Here is a 22,864-nt window from a genome sequence, read left to right as displayed (position 1 = left end):
CCTAGGAAATGAGGCCAAGTAGACTCCTGGAGAAGGGGTTCTTGGATGGTCAGATCCCATGGAGCCCACCTGAATATCCTCTTCCGAACAAGGCACCCACGAGGGCTGCGTCCCTTCTCGGGAATCCCCTCCAACAGTGTTATGCCCCCACCCTGGGGACAGCCCACAGCCACAGTATAAAGTCCCAAGCGAGCTCAGCCCTCTTGATTCTGTGGAGGAAACCCTGCAGGGCCATCCCCGATGCAGAGCTCTGTTGGAGTAGCAAAGGCACCAGGCACTGTCCAGCTTCTCCCTGACCCCAGGCTGCTCCCTTCCCTTCTCTTCAAGGACCTCCCTTCATACACAAATCTCCATCCAGAGTCTGGCTCCCGGACAAAGGCTAACTTGTCATAGATTTAATCCAGGCCCTCGAAGAATGTTTTGTACTCACTTTAGATACAAGCCCATATTTATCGAGAAGCAGGAAGCACACATTGTAACTGCTTGGTGATTTCCGCCTGGTAATTTGCACAGGATTAAAACAAAAGTTTACATGAAGTTATTTCATGCAGCTTTATCTTGTCTTAAGGGTTTTGCAAATCAGTCTATTACTCTGACAGGCACACTCATGGCTGACTTTGTCTGAGTAGCATCCTTGCTTCACACTAACAAGGCCAGGGGCATGAGCTCTGTTCTATACGGACCAACGAGTTTTCGTCTGTTCAGTAGTCACACTCTGTGCATCCAATTTTCCTTGGACTCCGTTTAAATGTACGATTACTCACACAGAGGATGAGGAAGAGTGTGTGTCAAGAAACTGGATCAAATCCAACCATTCAAGGAGATAAATATTGTATTAGTCGGGGCACCCCAGAGAAAGAAAACCAATAGGGTATCTCTTTATCTATCTATCGATCTCCTGATGAATCAATCTATGGAGATAGATGATTTGAAGGAATTGGCTCCCATGATTGTGGAGACTGGGATGTCCAGACCCAGGAGAGCCAATGATGTAAGTTCTGGTCCAAATCTGAGTCTGAAGACAGGGGAAGACCATTGTTCCAGTCACAGAGAGGCGAGTAGAGAGGCCAACTTTCCTTCACTCAGCCTCTTGCTCAACAGGCACACTATTTTACTGTGCTCCACTTTACTGTACTTTGCAGATACAGCATTACATTTTTTTTACCAAATTAAACATATGTGGCAAACCTGCATCGAGCAATTCTATCAGCACCATTTTTCAAACAGCATTTGCTCATTTCGTGTCTCTGTGTCCCATTTTGGTGATTCTTGCAATATTTCAAATGTTTTCATTATTATATTTGTTATGTGATCTGTAATCAGTGATTAGGGCTTGCTGAAAGCTGAGGTGATGGCTACCATTTTTTAACAATAAAGTATTTTTTTAAAGATTTTATTTTTTTATTTGAGAGAGAGAGTGAGAGCGCACAAGCAGGGGGTGGGGGAAGGTAGAGGGAGAAGCAGACTCCCTGCTAAGCAGGGAGCCCAACTTGGAGCTCCATCCCAGGACCCTGAGATCATGACCTGAGCTGAAGGCAGATGCATAAGGGACTGAACCACCCAGGCGCCCCCTCAATAAAGCATTTTTAAATTAAGGTAGGTACATTGATTTTTAGACATAATGCCATTAGGCACCTATTTGACCATGGTATAGTGTAAACATAACTTTCATATGCACTGGGAAATAAACAAACAAACAAAAACTCATCTGCCTTGCTTCACTGCGATATTCATTTCATTGCGGTGGTCTGGACATGAACCCCACATATCTCCAGGGTATGTCTGAGTCAAGCCTTCGACTGACTGGATGAAACCCACCCACACTGGGGAGGGAAACTGCTTTATGCAGTCAACTAATCCAGACTTTAACCACATCCAGAAACAGCCTTGCAAACACACCCAGAATAATGTCTGACCAGATGTTCAGGCGCCCCATGGCCCTGTCAGGATGACACATGAAATTAATAACCATGACAAGTATCTCAAAGATTACAGGACGTCGATGGTGCGTCTGCAGCGCTGTCTCCCAGGGGTGGTGGAGATGTATCCCCTGCGCTCAGTGCATGCACCGTGGAGCATCCCCTTTCCACTCAGCACGAACGCAGAGACCCCTGGGTACAGACGGAGAGACCCAAACTCCCGTTTCCACTGTGTTCACCGGACAAGGGAAGACAGTTGTGTTTTTGGTATAAAACAGTAATGCTGAAGGGGGGGAAATCGGAGGGGTAGACGAACCATGAGAGACGATGGACTCTGAAAAACAAACTGAGGGTTGTAGAGGGGAGGGGGTGGGAGGATGGGTTAGCCTGGTGATGGGTATTGAGGAGGGCACGTTCTGCATGGAGCACTGGGTGTTATGCACAAACAATGAATCATGGAACACTACATCTAAAACTAATGATGTAATGTATGGGGATTAACATAACAATAAAAATTAAAAAAAACAAAAAACAAAACAAAAAAAACAGTAATGCTGAACTCAAATTATTCTACTGAAATAATTCTTAGCGTGAGCCTAAAATAGATCTTGTTTTTACCACACAGCAGCACATCACAGGGAACATTTCCTTTAATTTACCCCCTGCTAAAATTTAAATAGCTATGGCAAATTACATAAAACATGATTTGTGGAAAAGCAGTTCATCAACATGTGTGATGAACGCCAACCAAACATTATTTCTGTGACAAAAAAGATCCAGAGTTATCCCACTTGACTCTAGACAGGGAAGCCATAAAAAATGCAGGGCTACCAACATTGCAAAAGCCTAATTGTTTAGGCAAATATCCAGGCACTGAGCTTGCTTGTCAGCCTTCCTCAATGCTAGAAGACACCATGGTCATGAACTGAATTGAGAGCGCACAAGCAGGGGGTGCGCTCTCAATTCCCTTTCTTTTCAAGTGACTAACAATCTGCTATAATGCACAATGCATATTTTAAGTGTATATAGTTGCATGGTCTATTATATTAATATAATATTTTTTAAAAATTCTACTGTAATATTAAATGTAAGATTGGTTTACAAAACATTTTTTGATCTTCAATAGTTACTTTTGTAACTTATAATAAGAAATAAAGATACCTTAAATATAACATAGGAAAAACTATGCACTAAACGTGTTAGCTTTCCATATTGTTCCAATACTTGAAATATATATGATTTTTTTTTAAAGATTTTTTTATTTATTCATTCCAGACACAGAGATAGAGAGAGAGAGAGAGAACATGAGTAGGGGGAGAAGCAGAGGGAGGGGGAGAAGCAGGCCCCCTGCTGAGCAGGGAGTCCGATGCGGGGCTCGATCCCAGGACCCTGGGATCATGACCTGAGCCGAAGGCAGACGCTTAACCATCTGAGCCACCCAGGCGCCCCGAAATATGTATGATTTATACATATATAACTTATACATGTATATGAGCTATATATATTATTTACATATTCATAAATTATATGTGTATATATCATATACAATTATATAATAATTATATATACGTTAAGTCTTACAGTTTGTTTAATAAATTAGTATTGCTTTAGTCAGCTGTACTATAATTATTTACATCCTATTTTTTTAACCTTTCAGATTTTTGAAAAGATTACTTTGAATTAAATATTTTCATGCACACAAAGGTTTTTAAAACCTTTGAACAAACAAAATATCTCAGCTCTACTCCATCACTTTCTCAGACATCTAACATACCTCCCTAAAATACTGTCATTTTTTAAAAACTTTGCATAATATTTTCTCCAGTAATTCTCTTATGGCAAATATCAGTTATCATAGTCTGTCTCTCTCTGTCATATATATATATATATATATATATATGTATAAAATAATTTCGATTAGTTCATATTTCCTGTTGCTGCCCTTGAATTATTGGCAGTGCTCCTGTTTGTATTTCAGTTTCTCCGTTTCCCTAGAAATGGTGTGATTCCCAAGGATATCCAGGCTGTTCCCTGTACCTCCTCACCCTGGTTACTGTAACACAAAGTCTTTTATAAAAGACTAAGTTAATCGAGTATACTCTACGCGTCTTGAGGGGAGGCTCTTGGTGAATGTCTCCGAGGGGTAAGCGATGGGAGCAAATACAGAGAACTGGGATGCCCCCAGGACTAGGAGCCTGGAATGATGGTGGTGCACAGGTGGGTGGTTGGACCCAAAGTTCTCTTGCACGAAACCACCGGACCATCACTGTGTATGCTGGGGGACAAGAGGCTGCCAGCAGAGGGTCCACCAGGCAGCTTCTGGAGGAACAGTGCCCAAAGTAGAGAGATCATGACTGTCTCAGGGATTACAAGTGTGATCCAAGGATCTGAGGACCCCCAAACCTTTTGTATCCCTTACAACATGTGGGGAATTCTCAACCTCTTGGTGAGATGGAGGTGATGAGCAGATATGGGGTAATGTGAGCCCCCTGCCCAATAATGACATGATGTTAGGATGGAGTCTCTGAAAGAAATTCAAGTTGATTTTAAAATAAGAGGATGTGTCATTTCTTGCATATCAAAGTTACTCTGGAGTTTGTAGACTATGAGACAAACCAAGATTTCAAATTTGATGTTATATGCATCAAAAATTCTGGAAAAGCTGAGAGACATTGCCTTTGAGAAAGTTACCTGGCCAAGTCAAAAGGCAAAGGGAAGGGACACTTACTATTCTTACATATTTTATTATGAGCTCTGATATTTATATAATGAAAAACCTTACTTAGAGGAAAATCTCAAAATTAACAAAGAAAATGTGTATGCAAATACTAGCTAGCATTTCTTACTCTACGTGCTATGGGATTTCCATGTTTTAAGTCATTTGAGCTCTATAACAACAGACTTAGGAAGCAAATGTCATTACTATACTGTCCCTGTTTTCTAAACGAGGAATCTGCTGCACAAAGAGTTTAAATAACTTGTCCTCAGTTAAACAGCTAGTAGGTGGGACAGCTACACAGCCCATGTTCTTAACCCACACTCTATGTTAGTTCAAGCCATGCAATACCAAAACCTGCAGGTTTGGGGGCGCCTGGGGGGCTCAGTCAGTTAAGCGTATGAACCTTGATTTTGGCTTAGGTCATAACCTCGGGTCATGAAATCAAGCCCCATGTTGGGCTCTGCATTAGTGGGGAGTCGGCTTGAGAGTCTCTCTCTCTCACTGCCCACCCCCTGCTTGCTCTCTCTCTCTCTAAATAAATAAAGAAATAGAATCTTTAAAAAAAAAAAAACAACTGGGAAGTTAAATCATGTGCAACTATCAACTACATAAATTTTTTCTGACAATATAATTAACAAACAACTACAGTTTTTTTATTTTATTTTTTAAAGATTTTACTTATTTATTTGACAGAGACAGAGATAGCGAGAGAGAGAGAGAGAGTACAAACCTGGAGGAGAGGGAGAAGCAGGCTTCCCGCCGAGCAGGGAGCCCGATGTGGGGCTTGATCCCAGGACCCCGGGATCATGACCTGAGCCGAAGGCAGACGCTTAACCAACTGAGACACCCAGGTGCCCCAACAACTGTAGTTTAAATAATTATTTATATTTTTGACAAGAACCTTTACAAGTGGTTTTTACCTTATCCCTGTTAGCTTAATATAGCACTCTGGAAATAACAATTTCTACAATGCTTTCTTTTGATATATAGGATTCTCTAGATTTTTTAAATCCTCAGATATTATCTCTTTAATTATCTTTTTGACTTTTGGAATATTATTTTGTCAAAAGATAATATGTGGCCTTGAATTGGCAATCTCTCAAGGATTGATGGCCATCTACCTTTCTGTGACATCTCAAGCTATAGCTATTGATAGACTATTGAGCTGGTAAACAGGAGTACTAATTACAGCTAAATGTAATTATAATTAATGCTGTATGGTTGTTCAAACTGAAATATGACACTTGGAAGAATATTTATATTTTAATTGAGAATACTTCTATCTCTTAATAGTCAAGGATCCACGATTTGGCAATGATGCTAGTCCCTTTAGTCTTCATCCTATAAACCTTACGATGTGTGTCTTAATGTGGCTGGAGTTAATTTACTGCAGTTTGCCCTGTTGGGGAGTATTTGGTATTTCACTGATGCTTTTAGATTTCACCAAAGGCAGTAGCCAGTAGAGGTCATGTGGAAAGGATTCTACCTCTACCCTGCTTTCCTGAAGAGCTGTACGGTTGTGTAGAAGTCCAGTTAAAGGTCAAGTCTAACTATCCAAATGTCAGGAAGTATTCAGCAATTATCTGTGCATTCGAGCCCTAACCTTTGAATGGGATGTACCCATCACTTCTGTCGAATCATTTATTATTGAGAAGAGCCATCAGTCCCCCAATCTCACCCCGCTTCTCTAGGGAGGAAGAATCTTTCACAACTTACAGATAAAGACACGGATGCTGGGCTCTAACCACCATAGAACTTTTTTTTTTTTTTTTTTTTTAAGATTTTATTTATTTACTTGACAGAGAGAGACCCAGCGAGAGAGGGAACACAAGCAGGGGGAGTGGGAGAGGGAGAAGCAGGCTTCCTGTGGAGCAGGGAGCCCGATGCGGGGCTCCATCCCAGGACCCTGAGATCATGACCCGAGCCGACGGCAGACGCTTAACGACTGAGCCACCCAGGCGCCCCAGCCACCACAGAACTTTTTAGCGCCGTGACTGCGGGAGCTCACAGGGAGCGTGCGGCTGTACCAGCCTGGGCTCGGTCTCGCTCAGGACACTGTCACTGTCAGCCTGCTTATTGTTTGGGGTTGGAAGAAGCTTGTAACCATCTGCCTCATTGGCCTGATAGGCAATAACTTCTCGTTACATATTTTCAGCTCCTGAATATTCTACGGTACACCCTTAGAAAACGAGGCATACTCTCCCTTTACTCAAATCCATAAAGTACAATTGAAGAAAATAAAATCCTAACTCTGCAGATCTGTTTGTCTCACTTTCATCAATACACGCACATACGGGTCCTGTTAAAGATTTTAATAGACTCAGCAACTGATGAAGGAACCTCTAAGATATTTGAAAAACCATCTCAAAGGAGAATTCCAAGAACACACACACAAAGACAATTAGCAACACTGACATGAATTTGATAAGAGATGCCAAAGTCATCTTTAGCCAGCGGGCAATCATCAGTGGTGTTTCCTCCCCACAGAGTTCACGTGTGTTTCCACGGTCAGGGATCACCTGCCTGCTATCAGTTTTCTACAACCTTCCAAGTAGTAAAATAGCTCAAGGACGATGAAAGGCACAGACTGTTACCCCATCCTTTAACCACGAAGAGTGTGCTAGACAAGAAAGGATAACTAGTAATTTTTTTTTTTCTTTGCCCAGGGGAACTTCAAAAGTTTTCCTGACAATAAAACTTACAAATTAATTATTTCTTTCTTTTTAACGTCTCCCCTTCAGCAAAATAATCCAAGTAAAATCATCACCACTTTTATTGTATCACAGTACTTTGTAATTTGTTAGTTCTCTAAAATTTTGATACCTTACTTATGGAAAGTATCTAAGTTTTGGAAAATGCACATTTTTATGTAAAACACAGATTTATGTTTTATTCTGAATGGCCACTATATATCTTCTTAGATTATAGTTTAAATAGTTTCTTTTTAATAATTAATTTTTTTGTAGTGACAAAAATATATGAATGGGTTTAAAATGCAATTTCCTGGTTATTTTGATAAAGTGACGATCAGTTCACAGGCATTTGTCTGACAATATAAAGTTGACCCTGAAAAGACTTCTCTTAACTTGCATTCAAGATTGTAAAATGTTCTCTCGATCTTGTTGAAAATGATTTCAAACCAGTTTGTGGCTTGTTGAAAGTACGGCATCAAATGCAAATGATAGCTGAAATATACCCTTTAAGTTTTATAAATAAGTAGTTTTATAAAATAATTTGTAAAACATTTTAATCGGAGATCATTTTATTGTGTCTGGGGACACATATGTAGTCTCTGAGCACGAGAGAATGATTTCTTTCTCTTTGTCAAATACATACAGGACCTAAACTGAAGATAGAGGCTCTTCACCCATCACTTGTATGATCCAAAAGAAGAGTGAACATGCTCCCAAGCCTCTTTCATGTTTATTTTTTGAGTCAAACTGTTTGACTACTATCTCAAGAACACCAAAGAGTGTAGCTAAAGGAAAATGGTCAGTGTAGGTGTCCACGTGTGTGCGTTGCCAGTTAAAACAGAGGCGCCTATGTATAGCTCTTCTCGGTGCCCTGAGGTCTGGATATTATGAAGCTCATTTTTGTCCTTTGTATTCCAGGCAAAGATTACCTTTCTTCCTTAGTTCACTCCCTGTTATTTGCCACCTCTGGAACTCAGGAGAGATCAAGTCAAAGGTGATGGTGTGCTCTGAGAGACTGAAGTGATACCTAGCTGGTAGCTGGCTGTTGCCTATTCACCATCAGAGCAGACAAGTACAGGTGCACCTACGTGAACTGAATCTCATGAGACCCAGATTGAAGGGCCAGCTGGTTGACCTGCTGATTTGAGGGGGAGGGGGGAGGTTCTTTTTTTTTTTCTCTTTTGGGGCAAGAGAGAAGTCTGCTTTTTAAACAGGTAATTATTGAATCAAGATTTGTGTATGTGTCTTGTATTTTGGGGGAGTGTCTAACAGTAGGAAATATGATTGGTTTCCCAAAGAATGTTCCAGGATACTTGAGCAGAGGCAGGACTGAGATGAGGCTGGCAATCTAGAAGAGCATGTGGATCAGGCAGCTATCTCTCAAGCCAATTCTTGAGCCAATAGTAAGATATCTGGGAGGCTTATAAAATTTACAAATATAGATCATTTCCGGTTTCTTATATTGTTCTTTCTACTTCAGTTTCCATTATGAAATTTTCCCCAATATTTTTTTTTAAAAAATACCAATCAGTATGTTAAGGTTAAAAGATACTTCTCACCTATGAGATCCTTCCAGATGAAACAATGTAGGTAGAGCAATACAGTGGGATTATTTTAAAAGATGTCCCACTCATGAGGCCCTGGTTTATGGGAACACACAGCTGTACTGCACGATGGAAAACCCTTCCCTGATATGATGGCTCCTGGACATGAATTCAGAGGTGAATCCAACATCTCCAGAGTAATTATAACTCATAACTTCCAAACAACATTTATTTTTCTCCTACACGAGAACTTGGTAAAATTTTCTCCAACATCATATAGATTTCTGTTTTCCATTTAAACAACAGCAACAACAAATAGCAACAACACACATTTGAACATGAGCATGTACATAACGGAGCTTAATTAAATTAATGCCACTTTGATTCACTGTTTAAAATGTATCCCCTAGTTAATAGGCACAACAACTTGCCCCTCAGGAAGAGACAAAATGACAAGATCAACTGGTGTGCACAATTACTTTATAGCTTGCATTCATACTTAGTCTTACTCTTGATTTTGATCTAATGACGGCACCCATCAGGGCAAGCCAAGCTTTCAACAAGTGAAAAGTTCTTTCCAAAAACAGGAACTATAAGTGAAGCTTTAATTAAAGAGATTGCAAATAACCAGTCCCTATTTTACAACACGCCAGTTTTACGTCCATCTAACACAATGGAGAATGGTCCTCGCCCTCTGTAAGTGTATTAGTTTCAAGCGTGGGTGGGTGTGCTTGGCGTACCTTGGTAGACAGCCTTAAATCCAGGGGAGGCAATGCTATCGTCCGACTGCAAGTGGAGCCACATCTGGTTGCTCATGCTCACGATGAGGTCGGGGACGCTGGACCCGGTGAGTCTGCGTGGAAGAGAAAGGTTCAAACCGTTATTTGAAGCACCAAATATCTCTACTTTACCTTGAAGAAGACGGTCCTGCTGCTTAAAAAAAACAACTATACGTATATGCCTTAAGACCCTCCTTTGAAGAATCCATAGTCACTTGTAATTTATATTTAATCCTCTACGTTACAGGCATTTTATAGTAATTATTCTCTTCTCTGTTTGAAAGTGTACATCTTCAATTTTAAAAAGTGACTTAGGGTGACCAACCACCTTATTTGTCCGGAACTGAAGGGCTTCTCCAGGTGCAGGACCTTTAGTCCTGAACCCGGAACAGTTGGTGATCCCATGTGAAGGAGAGGGATATCTTACTGCTGTATGGGTTGCATTGTGTCCCACTATCAACATGAATAACATCACACCATCAACATCTCTAAGCTGAGGAATGCTCTGGTTCATTCACAAAATGCTTAGATTTTCTACTTTGAAATTATCATGTACCTTTACCACAAAATCTGTTTTAGAAATACATCATAGGGGGTGCCTGGGTGGCTCAATTGGTTGAGCAACTGCCTTCAGCTCAGGTCATGATCCTGGAGTCCCGGGAACGAGTCCCGCATCAGGCTCCCTGCTCAGCAGGGAGTCTGCTTCTCCCTCTGACCCTCCCCCCTCTCATGTGCTCTCTCTCTCCTCTCATCCTCTCTCTCAAATAAATAAATAAAATCTTTAAAAAAAAAAGAAAAAAAGAAATACATCATAGGATGGAATATTATTCAGCACTAAAAAGAAATGAGCTGGTTTTATCATGTCATGAAAAGAAACTTACGCTACATACTGTGTGATTCCAACTCTATGTCATTCTGGAAACAGCAAAACTATGGAGATGGGAAAAAAATATCAGAGGTTGCCTGGGATGGGAGGAGGGATGAAGAGGTGGAGAACAGGAGGAATTTTAGGGCAGTGAAACTACCCTATATGATACTGTAATGGTCAATACATGTCTTTATGTGTTGGTCCAAACGCATAGAATGGAAAGTAGCACGAGTGAATCTCAATACAAACTATGAATTTGGGGTGATAATGTGTCAAAGTGGTTTCATTAATTGTAACAAATGTACCAACTGGTGGGGACTGTATAGTGGGAAAAACTGTGTGTAAGGGAACAGGGGATTACATGGAATGTATCTGTTCCTTCCTCTTAATTTTGTTATGAAATAAAACAGTTCACACACACACACAAAACCAAAGTAGCCATATATTAAGAAAATATCGACAAGAAGAATAGCACGCATGGCTGAAATAGATTTGGCGATTTTATTGAACTTTCCCTCTGCATATCAATGTCCAGGTCACACCAAATGGAAGTTTCAATGAAGCATGCATTGCATGTGAATAAAATAGTCACAGAGGGGCCGTTATCAGCCAGCACAGAGAAACACTATATCCACTGACTGAACTCAAGATGCTGACAAAAAAGCATGTTGAGATAGAAAAAGTGTAAGAAGAAAATCAATTCAACCAAAATAAATGTCTCTAATCAAATAGGAAGCTTTGCTTTCAGCAAAGTACTTTCAGGAATATGAACACATGATTCGCCCCATCAATCATATCATTTGTCTATCAACCCAATACACTCACCTGGGGCAGTACAGAAAACCTGCTTCTTCAAAGGAAGATGAACAATCGTCATTACATGGGAAGTAACTTATGCAATGTTACACACCAGTTGGAAAAAAAGAAAAAAAAAAAAACACACCACCACCATAGAATTTCAGTGAGTAATATGCAGTCCCTAAAAATATATTTCTTTTTGAAGATTTTTCTTTGTTAGAGAGATTGTTCTTTTTATGTTTGGTGTTTTTTTTGCTTGTTTGGTTTGACGAGACTTATTTTCTTCCCTATGCATGCCTTTTATTGAAGTGCAACATACCAAAAAGTGAACAGAACATAAATGTCTACCGTAAATGTCTGTTTACTTTCACTTATGACTATAAAGCCACAACATTTTTCTTTTTGTTAGTCCTTACCAGAAGTATCTTTTCCTAACCTTTTACTTTCAAGTTACTCTATGTATATACATTGCGTATTTGTCTCTTGTAAGCATAATTGATTTGTATTATTTTTATATTTTATTTATACTCTTATCTAATCAGAGAATTTCACCTTTTATTTAGAATATAATTTCATGAAAAATGAAAGTTCATTTTTCCTGGTTTTCCTTTTTTGATTGGTTAATTATCTTTGACTTAACCCTCTTACCTGATAGCTTTTCTTCCCCCCCCAACACTTCAAATATGTTATTCTGCTGTCTTTTTATTTCTGTTGTTTATGTTGAGAAGCATTCTATCAGTCTTATATTTGCTCCTTTGAAAATATTTCTTTGCTTATACTGATTTTAAGATATTTCCTTGTCCTGTTTTGCAGCAGATTTATTGTAATATGCCAGTGTGAGGTTTTCTTTGTATTATCCTGACTGGCTTATGGAATTTTATGAATCTCTACCTTGATGTCTGTTGTCAGTATTGGAGAGTTCTCAGTGATAATGTTTTCAAATATTGGTCACTCTCTTTCTTCCAGAACTCCAAGTATACCCATCATTTATGTGCATTTTTCCCTGATTCAGCTGGAATATTTTTACTCAGCTATCTTCCAGTTCAAACCACATAGATTGAGGTAACTATAGCAGATATTGTATTGTTCAATTCTTAAACTTCCATTTGACTTGTTGTTATATATTACAGTTTTCCGGTAAAATTCTTGATTATTTCATTTATTTTTTAAATGTATAAATCATAGGTAATTATCGGAGTCCCTGAGTGTTAACTGCAACGTCTGGATATCTTGTTCTTTTTCTATTCTCTCTCTCCTGGATTGGAGTCATTGGGCACTGTTTCTGGACATTTCAGGTAATTTGTGTTTAATGCCAGACATTGTGTATAAGCCAACCTAGAAATTATGTATACTGTTACCTTCCCCTGAGAGGATTTAATTTTCTTCGGACAGTGGAGTGACCACCTTGACCCATTCAGGCATTGGAATGATTCTCAGCTGCATTTACAGCATGTGGTTTTCCCAGTGCTCACCCCTCCTTATGTCACAATCCAGAGAATATATTTACTAGTAGATCTCCTTAAAAAAAAAAAAAAAAAATAGGTCCTGGACACCACATTTGTCCTCTTAGCCCTGAAAATTCCAAAAGTTCTGCTGAGCTCTGTAGATCTATAGCAGCAAATTTTTGCTGGGGTTCTTTTCTTCTACTCCTGGGAAAGTTAGGCTTGGGCAAATACATCAAGGACCAAAGCCAAGCAGATGCCAGGCTTGTTGTCCTGTAATTCCCTTTTCCTTGATAACTTGGACCCTCAAGTCCTCATTGTTTTGATAGCCCAATTCAGGGGCCCCCACACCCCGTGTCTCCCCAAACCATATTCTCTTAGTCACTGATATCTGTCTGCCAGGATGCCCTAAACTGAGAAGAAAATGCCCCTGGGAGAAAATGATTTATGAAATATGAGATTCATCTTAATGCATATCTGTTCTTCTTTGATTTCTACCTTCTAAAATCCTGGCTGCCTTATATTATTCTCTTATGCCTTGAAAGATTTGCCTATTCATTATATATTCAGCTTTCTTAACTATTCTCAGCAGAGGTTATGTCTGGTATTTCTGGAGGAACGGGGCTCCAGGTGCTCATTTTCTATCTGGCTTATTTCTTTTCCTTTTTTATTTCTCTTGGATTACATTCTCTAGACTACGTGAATATATGAAGGTAAGTCTGGTCTTACTCATAGTCATTACAAACAGTTACTTGTTGTATCTTAGGTTAAATTCACTGTTTCGGGTAGGTGCCTGGCTGGCTCCTTTGGATGCAACTCTTGATCTTGGGGTTGTGAGTCTGAGCCCCATGTTGGGTGTAGAGATTACTTAAGAATAGAATCCTTTAAAAATCACTGCCATGGGTAAGAAAATGAATAGAAAAGAACAAGTATCATTTTGTCATAAAGTTTATATAAACGTAAAAAAAGGTATTATAACCACTGATTTTTCTTACATGCTAATATATATTGACTCTTGAGTTACATGTAAGATAAATAGAAGAGAATGCTTTTTTCTTCCTTTTTAATTTTTTCTTTTTTATCGAAGTATGTTTGACATGCAATATTGTATCAGTTTCGGGTGTACAACATAGTGATTCAACAACTCCGTACATTATGCAATGCTCACCATCTGTCCCCATGCAGCGCTATTACAATATTGTTGACTATATCCCCTATGCAGTTCTTGTCATCTTTGTGACTTATTTATTTTACAACTGGAGGTTTGTGCCTCTTAATCCTCTTCATCTATTTCATCCACCCTGATTCCCCTCCCTGCTGGCAACCACCAATTTGTTCTCTGGATTTATGAGACTGTTCCTGGTTTTGTATTTATTTGTTATTTTATCATTATTATATTTAGATTCCACATATAAGTGAAATCAGATGGTATTTGTCTTTCTTTGACTTATTTCACTCAGTATAATACAATCTAGGTCCATCCATTCCATCCATGTTGTTGCCAATGGCAAGATTCCATTCTTGTTAATGGCTGAGGTGTGTGTGTGTGTGTGCGCACGTGCGTGTGTGTATACACACCACATCTTCTTTTTGGCATTTATCAACATTGCTTGGAGTTGGAGTCAACACCCCTCTGATCTACATTCCTCATGTCCACTCTCCAGTCACCTGCTATACCCCCTGGACCTTGACATTCATGACATTATTCAACCCCACCCCACTGCTTATCTCTGTCATCTCCTTCCTGCAACCCACCTGGTGATTGCCATCATTACTGTAAGAGTGTCCACATGGATAATTCTGGTAAACGATTCATAGTTCCTTGATCCTTTCAACTCCAGGGACCCGACCCTCCCCTCCATTTAAAGTGAGATGCTGGTCATACCTTGTACTTTGCTACTCTGTAATAAAAATCCTAGCCTCTTCACCATTCTCTCTGACCACCAGTGTCCTTTAACTGTCATGTGCTTGCACTCCACTGAAACCCACTCTTCAAATTCCAGGGGCCTCTATTTATTTCATTGTTATTTTACATGCCCTGGACAATGTGGCTGATACTCTGGTATACTCTCTCAGCAGTCCCTCCACAGTGCTCTTGATATCCTTACCATCTGCTCCATCTATCTGACAAAACCCACCTAGGATCAACCGAACAATCCAGTTTATCTTCCTCTAAGTTGATGAAGAATTTGTTGACTTACACCAATATATACCTATGGTCTCCAGATTCCTGCCAGCCACTCAACACACACTTTTTCCCTGGGCCACACCCAGCATATTTTCCGTTCCCATTCCACTAACTGTTGTCCCAAACCATCATCATCTTTCCCAAGCTCCTTCCCAATACTATTTCCCTTCCTCAATATAGATAACTTGATTTGTAACTTAACTTGTAAATATAGGAGAAAGTACATTTAGGCAATCAAGTATGAACTGCCTGCCCCTCAGAGTCTCCTAAACCCCTCCTGATCCCACCAAACACCTAGTCACTAAAAGTTGAGAGAAGTAGTGCCTTCTCTTGTTTTTCCCTCTCTTGCCATCCCATTCATCACACCACTTCCTCCTCTCTGTCTCCACTTTCTTAGTTTGAGTGCCGACTGGCCCACACCAGCATCACTGAAGCAGCTTCATAACAGCCTCCTGGTTCTGGATCCCTTCCCTTCTAGGCACTGGGTTTAATTCTAAGTTGTCAAAAACTGAACTACCATGTAGAGAATGTTCATACCTTGAAAAGATTTATGTTGCCAAATTTACTACTTTAGAAATAGCTCTGGTGCATATGTTTGAATTTCTTATAGTTCTGCACTAGCTGTTATTTTATTTCTATCTATGTCAGCCTGTTGATTCACATAAAATTGAATAAGCAGGTGCACTGGTATACTTTACACAAAGTTCATTCAATCAAAGTCAGATTAGGAGGGTTTGTATTTCTCTTTAGAATTTAAGCTGGCTACTTATTTAACTGGTCTATTTATGAAAAAAAATTGTGAAATGGCATTCACAATTATTTTTTAATAATTATTTTAAGATTAATGTTTTTAAAAATTACTTGAAAAATTTTAAAAGTATATTTGTGTTAAATTTTTTAATCTTAAAATTATTTTACTATTATTTAAAACAAAGGAAAACAGTTTCCTTCTTGTTCTTTTTTTCATGTTTCTGGGATGATTTTCATTATCTGGCACTGGCAAATGAGTTTTTGGAAACAAAGAGCAAATATTATTGATACCCTTTGCAACTGCTTATCTGTTCAAAATGGAATTTTTTAAAAAATATTAGTACCTGGAAAATAAAACAGATGCTTGTTTTGAAAAAATACTTTAGCAGTCACCTAACACATGCTTTTTAATCACTTTCTTTAAAACAGCTTCATTTTTTCCTAAATTCTCTTTAGAGTACATGATCTTTTGATTTAAACTTAAAAATAAAACTATTCTAATGAAATGCTAACTTGATTTACTTGTTAGAAAACTACAATAAAATTTTCTTTTGGAAAAAAGAGCCATCATATTGGAGATTCCCAGCTTTCTCTTGCCCTCTGTCTCTACATTGGAATTTCCAACTTGTCCCAGACATAGGTGAACCTTCAACCATATTGACCTTTGTAAACATCCTCCAAAATACTGGCATTTCTCAGCTTCCAGGTTTTTGGCAAATACTGAAATCACTGCCTTGATAACCATTCTTCTTAGATAGCAACTAAGAGTTCTTAAAGATTTGAGGGTTCTCACTAGTCATTTCTTAACTCCTTTAGACAATGTAAGAATTTTCTCTCTAGGCCATTGTAGAATTCTGCATATACCTCATTTAAGACAAATGCATTGCAAGCACCTACTTTAACATCTGTCTCCTACTGAATTCTGAACTTCCTTGAGGGTAAGCTTACATCTTGGTCTTTTTATCCCCGACTCTGGCACATAACATGCAGAATTTGTGTAGTAAATACATAAATGAAAATATAAATTAACCCTCATTAAAATTTACTATATATCCACATGTTAAAATTTTATAGGAATATTTCCAAATGATGATTTAAATCTTTATTGTATCTTAGCATACCAAGGACTTGGTACTTGGGGTCCTGTTATAGCTCTGTCATTAATTCACCCCTAATTTAAGCTAAATTATTTTACCTCTATGTCAGCTTCCTCATCTGTTAAATAATTGTATTAACTTATTTTTTTTAAAGATTTTATTTATTTATTTGAGAGAGAGAGAATGAGAGACAGAGAGCAGGAGAGGGAGGAGGGTCAGAGGGAGAAGCAGACTCCCCGCTGAGCAGGGAGCCCGACGCGGGACTCGATCCCGGGACTCCAGGATCATGACGTGAGCCGAAGGCAGTCGCTTAACCAACTGAGCCACCCAGGCGCCCTGTATTAACTTATTTTAAAGGAGTTGTTGAAATCTAAAATTCTATGACTTTTTGACAGATTTCAGAGAAGGTAGAGCTGACTTGTATTCAGTGGTTTGATGTGTCTGTTGCAGTTAGTACCCATGTTGAATAGAAATGCCCAGTATTTATGACAATAATTTCCAGTATATTAAATGATTTTGCCAATTTGAAGTAAATGACTTTTGATTATGTATCTGTTCCTTTCCAACAAACAAAGCACATTGCGTTGAGAAAAATCTCAACTCTTTCATATGAAAATGGGTCAGGGTTCTTTCTTTCTTTTATTTCTTTCTTCTTTCTTTCTTTCTTTCTTTTCTTTCCTTTCCTTTCCTTTCTTTTTCTTTCTTTCTCTCTCTCTCTCTCTTTCTTTCTTTCTTGGGTCAGGTTTCTTTAAACCATAATTTCACCCATATGACACAATGGCTTTATGATGTTTTTATAGCTGGTAATATTATAGACTATAGAAGAGTGATCTCATTTCTGAATAGATCTTCTCTTTAGCCCTTGTTAAAATATTCAACAGTTCTGTCCCCACATACATGAAATGTGTCTGCTAGAAAGGATGGCTAAACCAACCATGATAATGTTCACTCAATGCAATGCCTCTGTGAATCCCCATGTTGTTGTGTATGTAAATAGTTTATCCTTGGTTCTGCAGAGTAGAATTCCTGTGTATGAGTATGCCACCAGCATATTTGTCTATTTAGCTGTTTAAGGTCATTTACATGGTTTACAGGGCTTTGCCAGTTAGGAATAGAGTTGATGTACACATTCATGTAGGGTAAATTTTATTTCCCTGGGGTAAATACCTAGGAGTGGGATTGCTGGATGTTATGATAAATGTATATTAAGTTCATAAAGAACAGCCTGAGGGGCGCCTGGGTGGCTCAGTCGTTAAGCGTCTGCCTTCGGCTCAGGTCATGATCCCAGGGTCCTGGGATCGAGCCCCGCGTCGGGCTCCCTGCTCAGCAGGAAGCCTGCTTCTCCCTCTCCCACTCCCCCTGCTTGTGTTCCCTCTCTCACTATGTCTCTGTCAAATAAATAAATAAAATCTTTAAAAAAAAAAAAAAAAAAAGAACAGCCTGTCTGTTTTCCAGAGAGGATGTACCATTCGACATTCCCACTTGTGTGCTCAGAAATTACATAGAGTATAACTACTGTTGGTGATATCCTCAAAAAGACAAAACTGCAGTGATGGAGAACACATCAGCTGTCCAGGGATCAGAGTGGGAGGTGTGGCTACAAAGGGATGGCAGTTCTGGGGGTGGCAGAATCACTCTATACCCTGATTCTGGTGCTGGTTATACACATCCACTCATGTGCTGACACTTGTAGATCTGTAAACCAACAACTCCTATTTTACTGTATATTAATTTAAAAAAAATAATAATTTGTTCAAACATGGATATAAAAAACACCCAACAGTGAACATGCCACAAAGCTGTCAAAACATGAAATTAATGAGGTAGAAACCCTGGAATAAATTATACCTACTTTCCTCTGGTGGGTGTCTAAAAGGAAAATGGTGTGCTAAACCTTTAACATACTCATTTTAATTGTAAATTGGGCAGGTGAAAAGCAAATGCTCCTCCTAAGTTAAAAACTGGCCTAGAATTCACTGATTTCAAAGTTTTTATAGTTCCTTAATGTCCATAAATTTCATAAGTTCTGCAGAAAGTGTACAAAATGCAGAGTTATTCAAAATAAGTATTTCATTTGGCCATCTGTCTTAATTGGGTGGAGCCGGGGTACTAAGGAGAAGTTTAATTAATTAATTTAGAAGAAGAAAGAATATCCGATGTGTTCAGGCACCTGGACAGACCATTCCTCTCAGAGATGGAGTAAAATACCTTTAATAAGTTTAAGAGATGCCCTGATACAAACCCTAAGTAAAAGTTGGCAACACAGAGTCATGAGGCAACTTAGTCACTAAACAAACCAAGGCAGAAAGGATTTAATCACTGGTCATAATTGTGATCTTAGGTTCTGTACATCTTCAGATATAGTACTGACTGAGCCCTGAGAGCAAATCAGCCTAGGAGGGAGCCCTGATGGGCATTAAAGGTTCTTAATCCACCCTGTACCTAGAGGGGTTCCTCACTCATGAAGTCACAGGTCCCATGTCTACTTACATGATATGCACGAGCGTAGAGAGCTAGGAGATGTAGAGAGAAACAGGACTCGGACTTACAAATCAAGCGGACTCTGAGAAACAAATCAAGGCTGTGGCTTTATAGAATAAATTACCATATCCTGATGTATAATGTTAAACCTGGATGGAATCTGTACTTAGGCTGAGGCCATCATGATTTCCCCAGGCGGCCTCTACATGAAATTGACTCATGCACATGTTTCATCCTGATGTGGCTGACTCTGTTAACTGAGCTGTAAGCCACTCCAGCAGGCAGCTCGGAAGATGATGTGGATTTCATCAGTCATGTGCAACCTCCACTTTAAATTCAAGAAGCCGAGTCCAAATCATAAAATCTTTCTATAGGGACTATAGACAAACTATTAATCCAAAATTTGATATTGCACATCAAAAAAGTATTAAGGCCCAAAGTAATCTTACAGGTTTCTGTTGTTGATGGCAGCCCAGACTATTTAAAGGTATATGGACTACCAATTCAGACTTGGAGACACTTTCTTCCGTTTTCTTGCCTGCTAGGCACAAGCATAAACCCTGGGAACAGCACAGAGACAACCCGAAGAAAACTCTAAAGGGAGGGACAGGAAGGAAAGCTGGTTTGGGACCCAGGATCAGAGAAACATCATGGTTACCAGGTAGGTGCCTTGCTCGCACGAACAGAAGACCAATCAGATGGGTGTTTCCCAACCCCTGACCAGGCAACAGAAGGTTCCAGATAAGCTCATCTTTCTCTGGGATGCAAATGATATCCCTTTAACAACATCAGGCAGCAAGGTAGCTGTTAGAGAAAGAGCCCTAACGATGGTAAGTGTCCAGCCTTCACTTTCCCCATGAACCTGGGGTTCCCTTTTCTGAGGAAAGATATCAAGACAGACAGAACCTGCGAGAGAGATTTTTGGGGCAGAGCAAGATGGCGGAGGAGTAGGAGACCTGGATTTCACCTGGTCTCAGGAATTCAGCTGGATAGGGATCAAACCATTCTGAACACCTACGAACTCAACAGGAGATCGAAGAAAAGAAGAGCAACAACTCTCTGAACAGAAAAGCGACCACTTTCTGGAAGGTAGGACGTGCGGAGAAGTGAATCCGAGGCGATATTCGGGAGGATAGACGGCGGGGGAGGGGCCTCCGACGGCCGCTTCTGGCAAGTGATAGAGCCGCGGAGCACAAAATCGGAACTTTTAGAGTCTGCTCCGCTGAGGGACGTCACTCTGGTGGCGAAGTGGGGGGTGGAACCCTCGTGGGACAGTGTGGTCTCAGGACCCTCGGGGTCACAGAAAGACCGGGGGTGCCTGAGTGCGGCAGAGCTCCCAGGGATCGGAGCGGGGAAGCCGGCTGCAGAGACGGAGCCCAGGCGCGGGCTCTCAGCTCGGGGTTGTCATAAACCGTGATCCGCGGCACAGTCGGGCCACTGCTCCTCCAGCAGGGACCCAACAAGCAGCAGATCCGGGGAGACACCCGCTTCCTCCCCGGGGAGGAGCGGCACGGGAGCGCACCGCGGGGATCTGCTGGGTTTGGAGACTCCACCCGGGGTCGGGTGCCGGATAGAAAGGCGCGGTCACAGGCCGGGTGAGCACGGAGTGCGGCCGGAGACCGGGGAGACGGGAGTGACTGACGGCTTTTCTCTGGGGGCTCGCTGAGGAGCGGGACCCCGAGTTCTCGGCTCCGCCGGGGCGGAGACTGGGAGGCCGCCATTTTCACTCTCCGCCTCCAAAGCTGTACGGAAAGCTTGCAGGGAACAAAAGCTCCGGAGAGCAAACCCGAGCAGATGACTTAGCCCGGACCGGCAAGGGCGGGGCAATTCCGCCTCCGGCAGAGACATTTGGGAACCACGGCAACAGGCCCCTCCCCCAGAAGATCAGCGAGAACAGCCAGCCAAGACCAAGTTTACCGATCAATGAGAACGGCAGAACTCCAGCGCTAGGGGAATACTGCACATAGAATCCATGGCTTTTTTACCATGATTCTTTAGTCTTTCAAAGTTAATTATTTTAATTTTCTTTTTCTTCTTTCTTTTTTTTTGAATTTTTCTTTTTCCCTTTTTCAACCAACATCTTATCAATCCTTCTTAAAAAAAAAAGTTTTATTTTTCATTTTTAGTGTCATATTCTATCCCTTCATAGTACTTAACCTTATTTTTGGTATATATATAAGTTGTTCTCTCTTTAAAATTCTGGGATATAGTTTCTTCTAACAGACCAAAATATACCCTAAATCTCTAGTGTATGGCTTTGTTCTAGTCTCCTGCCTGATCACATTTTCTCCCTTTTTTTTTTTTTTCAATTTCTCATCTTTCTTTTTTCAACCAACTTTTTTTTTTTTTTTACATTTTATTTATTTATTTGACAGAGAGATAGAGAGAGAGCACAGATAGTCAGAATGGCAGGCAGAAGGAGAGGGAGAAGCAGGCTCTCCACTGAGCAGGGAGCACGATGCGGGGCTTGATCCCAGGGCCCTGGAATCATGACCTGAGCTGAAGGCAGATGCTTAACTGACTGAGCCACTCAGGCACCCCTTTCAACCAACTTCTTATCAATTCCTTTTATAAAATCTTTTATAATTTTCATCTTTACAGTCATATTCCATTCCTTCATTGTATTTGCCCTTATTTTTGTACATATATAAGCTTTTCTTTCTTTAAAATTTTGGGAGGCAGTTTCTTCTAACAGACCCAAATACACCCAAAATCTACTGTGTGGCACTGATCTATTCACCAGCCTCATCATATCTGATCATATTCTTTTTTTTTAATCTTTTTCTTTATTTTTTTTTTTTTCTTTTTTCTTTCTTGCCCCTTCTTTTCCCCCAGTTTCAGGTCTCTTCTGATTTTTTTAGTGTATATTTTTCTGGGGTCATTGTTACCCTGTTAGCATTTTGCTCTCTCATTCATCTATTCTCCTCTGGACAAAATGACAAGACAGAAAAAAATCACCTCAAAAAAAAGAACAAGACGCAGTACCAATTGCCAGGGACCTAATCAATATGGACATTAGTAAGATGTTGGAACTAGAGTTCAGAATGACAATTATAAAGATACTATCTGGCCTTGAAAAAGGCATGGAAGATATTAGAGAAACCCTTTCTGGAGAAATAAAAGAACTAAAATCTAAACAAGTCAAAATTGAAATGGCTATTAATGAGGTGCAATCAAAAATGGAGGAAAATTGCTAGGATAAATGAGGCAGAAGAGAGAATTAGTGATACAGAAGTCCAAATGATGGAAAATAAAGAAGCTGAGAAAAAGAGAGATAAACAACTACTGGATCACAAGGACAGAATTTGAGAGATAAGTGATACCATAAGATGAAACAATATTAGAATAATTGGGATCCCAGAAGAAGAAAAAAGAGAGAGAGGAGCAGAAGGTATATTGGAGCAAATTGTAGCAGAGAACTTCCCTAATTTGGGGAAGGAAACAGGCATCAAAATCCAGGAGGCAAAGAACCCGACTCAAAAATCAATAAAAATAGGTCAACACCACGACATCTAATAGTAAAACTTGTACGAGTCTCAGAGACAACAAGAAAATCCTGAAAGCAGCTTGGGAGAAGAGATCTGTA

The 22,864-nt window shown here is 39.9% G+C and overlaps 1 protein-coding gene across 2 annotated transcripts in view; it reads right to left on the bottom strand.

The window, feature by feature from the left end:
- The window catches only part of CSMD1 (CUB and Sushi multiple domains 1), a 2,059,737-nt gene that overhangs the window by 456,562 nt on the left and 1,580,311 nt on the right, over positions 1-22,864 (bottom strand). For both annotated transcript variants that reach the window (XM_078069893.1, XM_078069894.1), the window contains exon 12: positions 9,616-9,728. In XM_078069893.1, coding sequence (XP_077926019.1) covers positions 9,616-9,728 — 113 coding nt within the window. The remainder of the gene's footprint in view (positions 1-9,615; positions 9,729-22,864) is intronic.

The sequence above is a fragment of the Halichoerus grypus genome, chromosome 3 (genome assembly GCF_964656455.1).
Source record: "Halichoerus grypus chromosome 3, mHalGry1.hap1.1, whole genome shotgun sequence".
NCBI lineage: Eukaryota > Metazoa > Chordata > Mammalia > Carnivora > Phocidae > Halichoerus > Halichoerus grypus.
The sequence above is the reverse complement of the archived record's forward strand: the minus strand, read 5'-3'. Positions and strand labels throughout refer to the sequence as shown.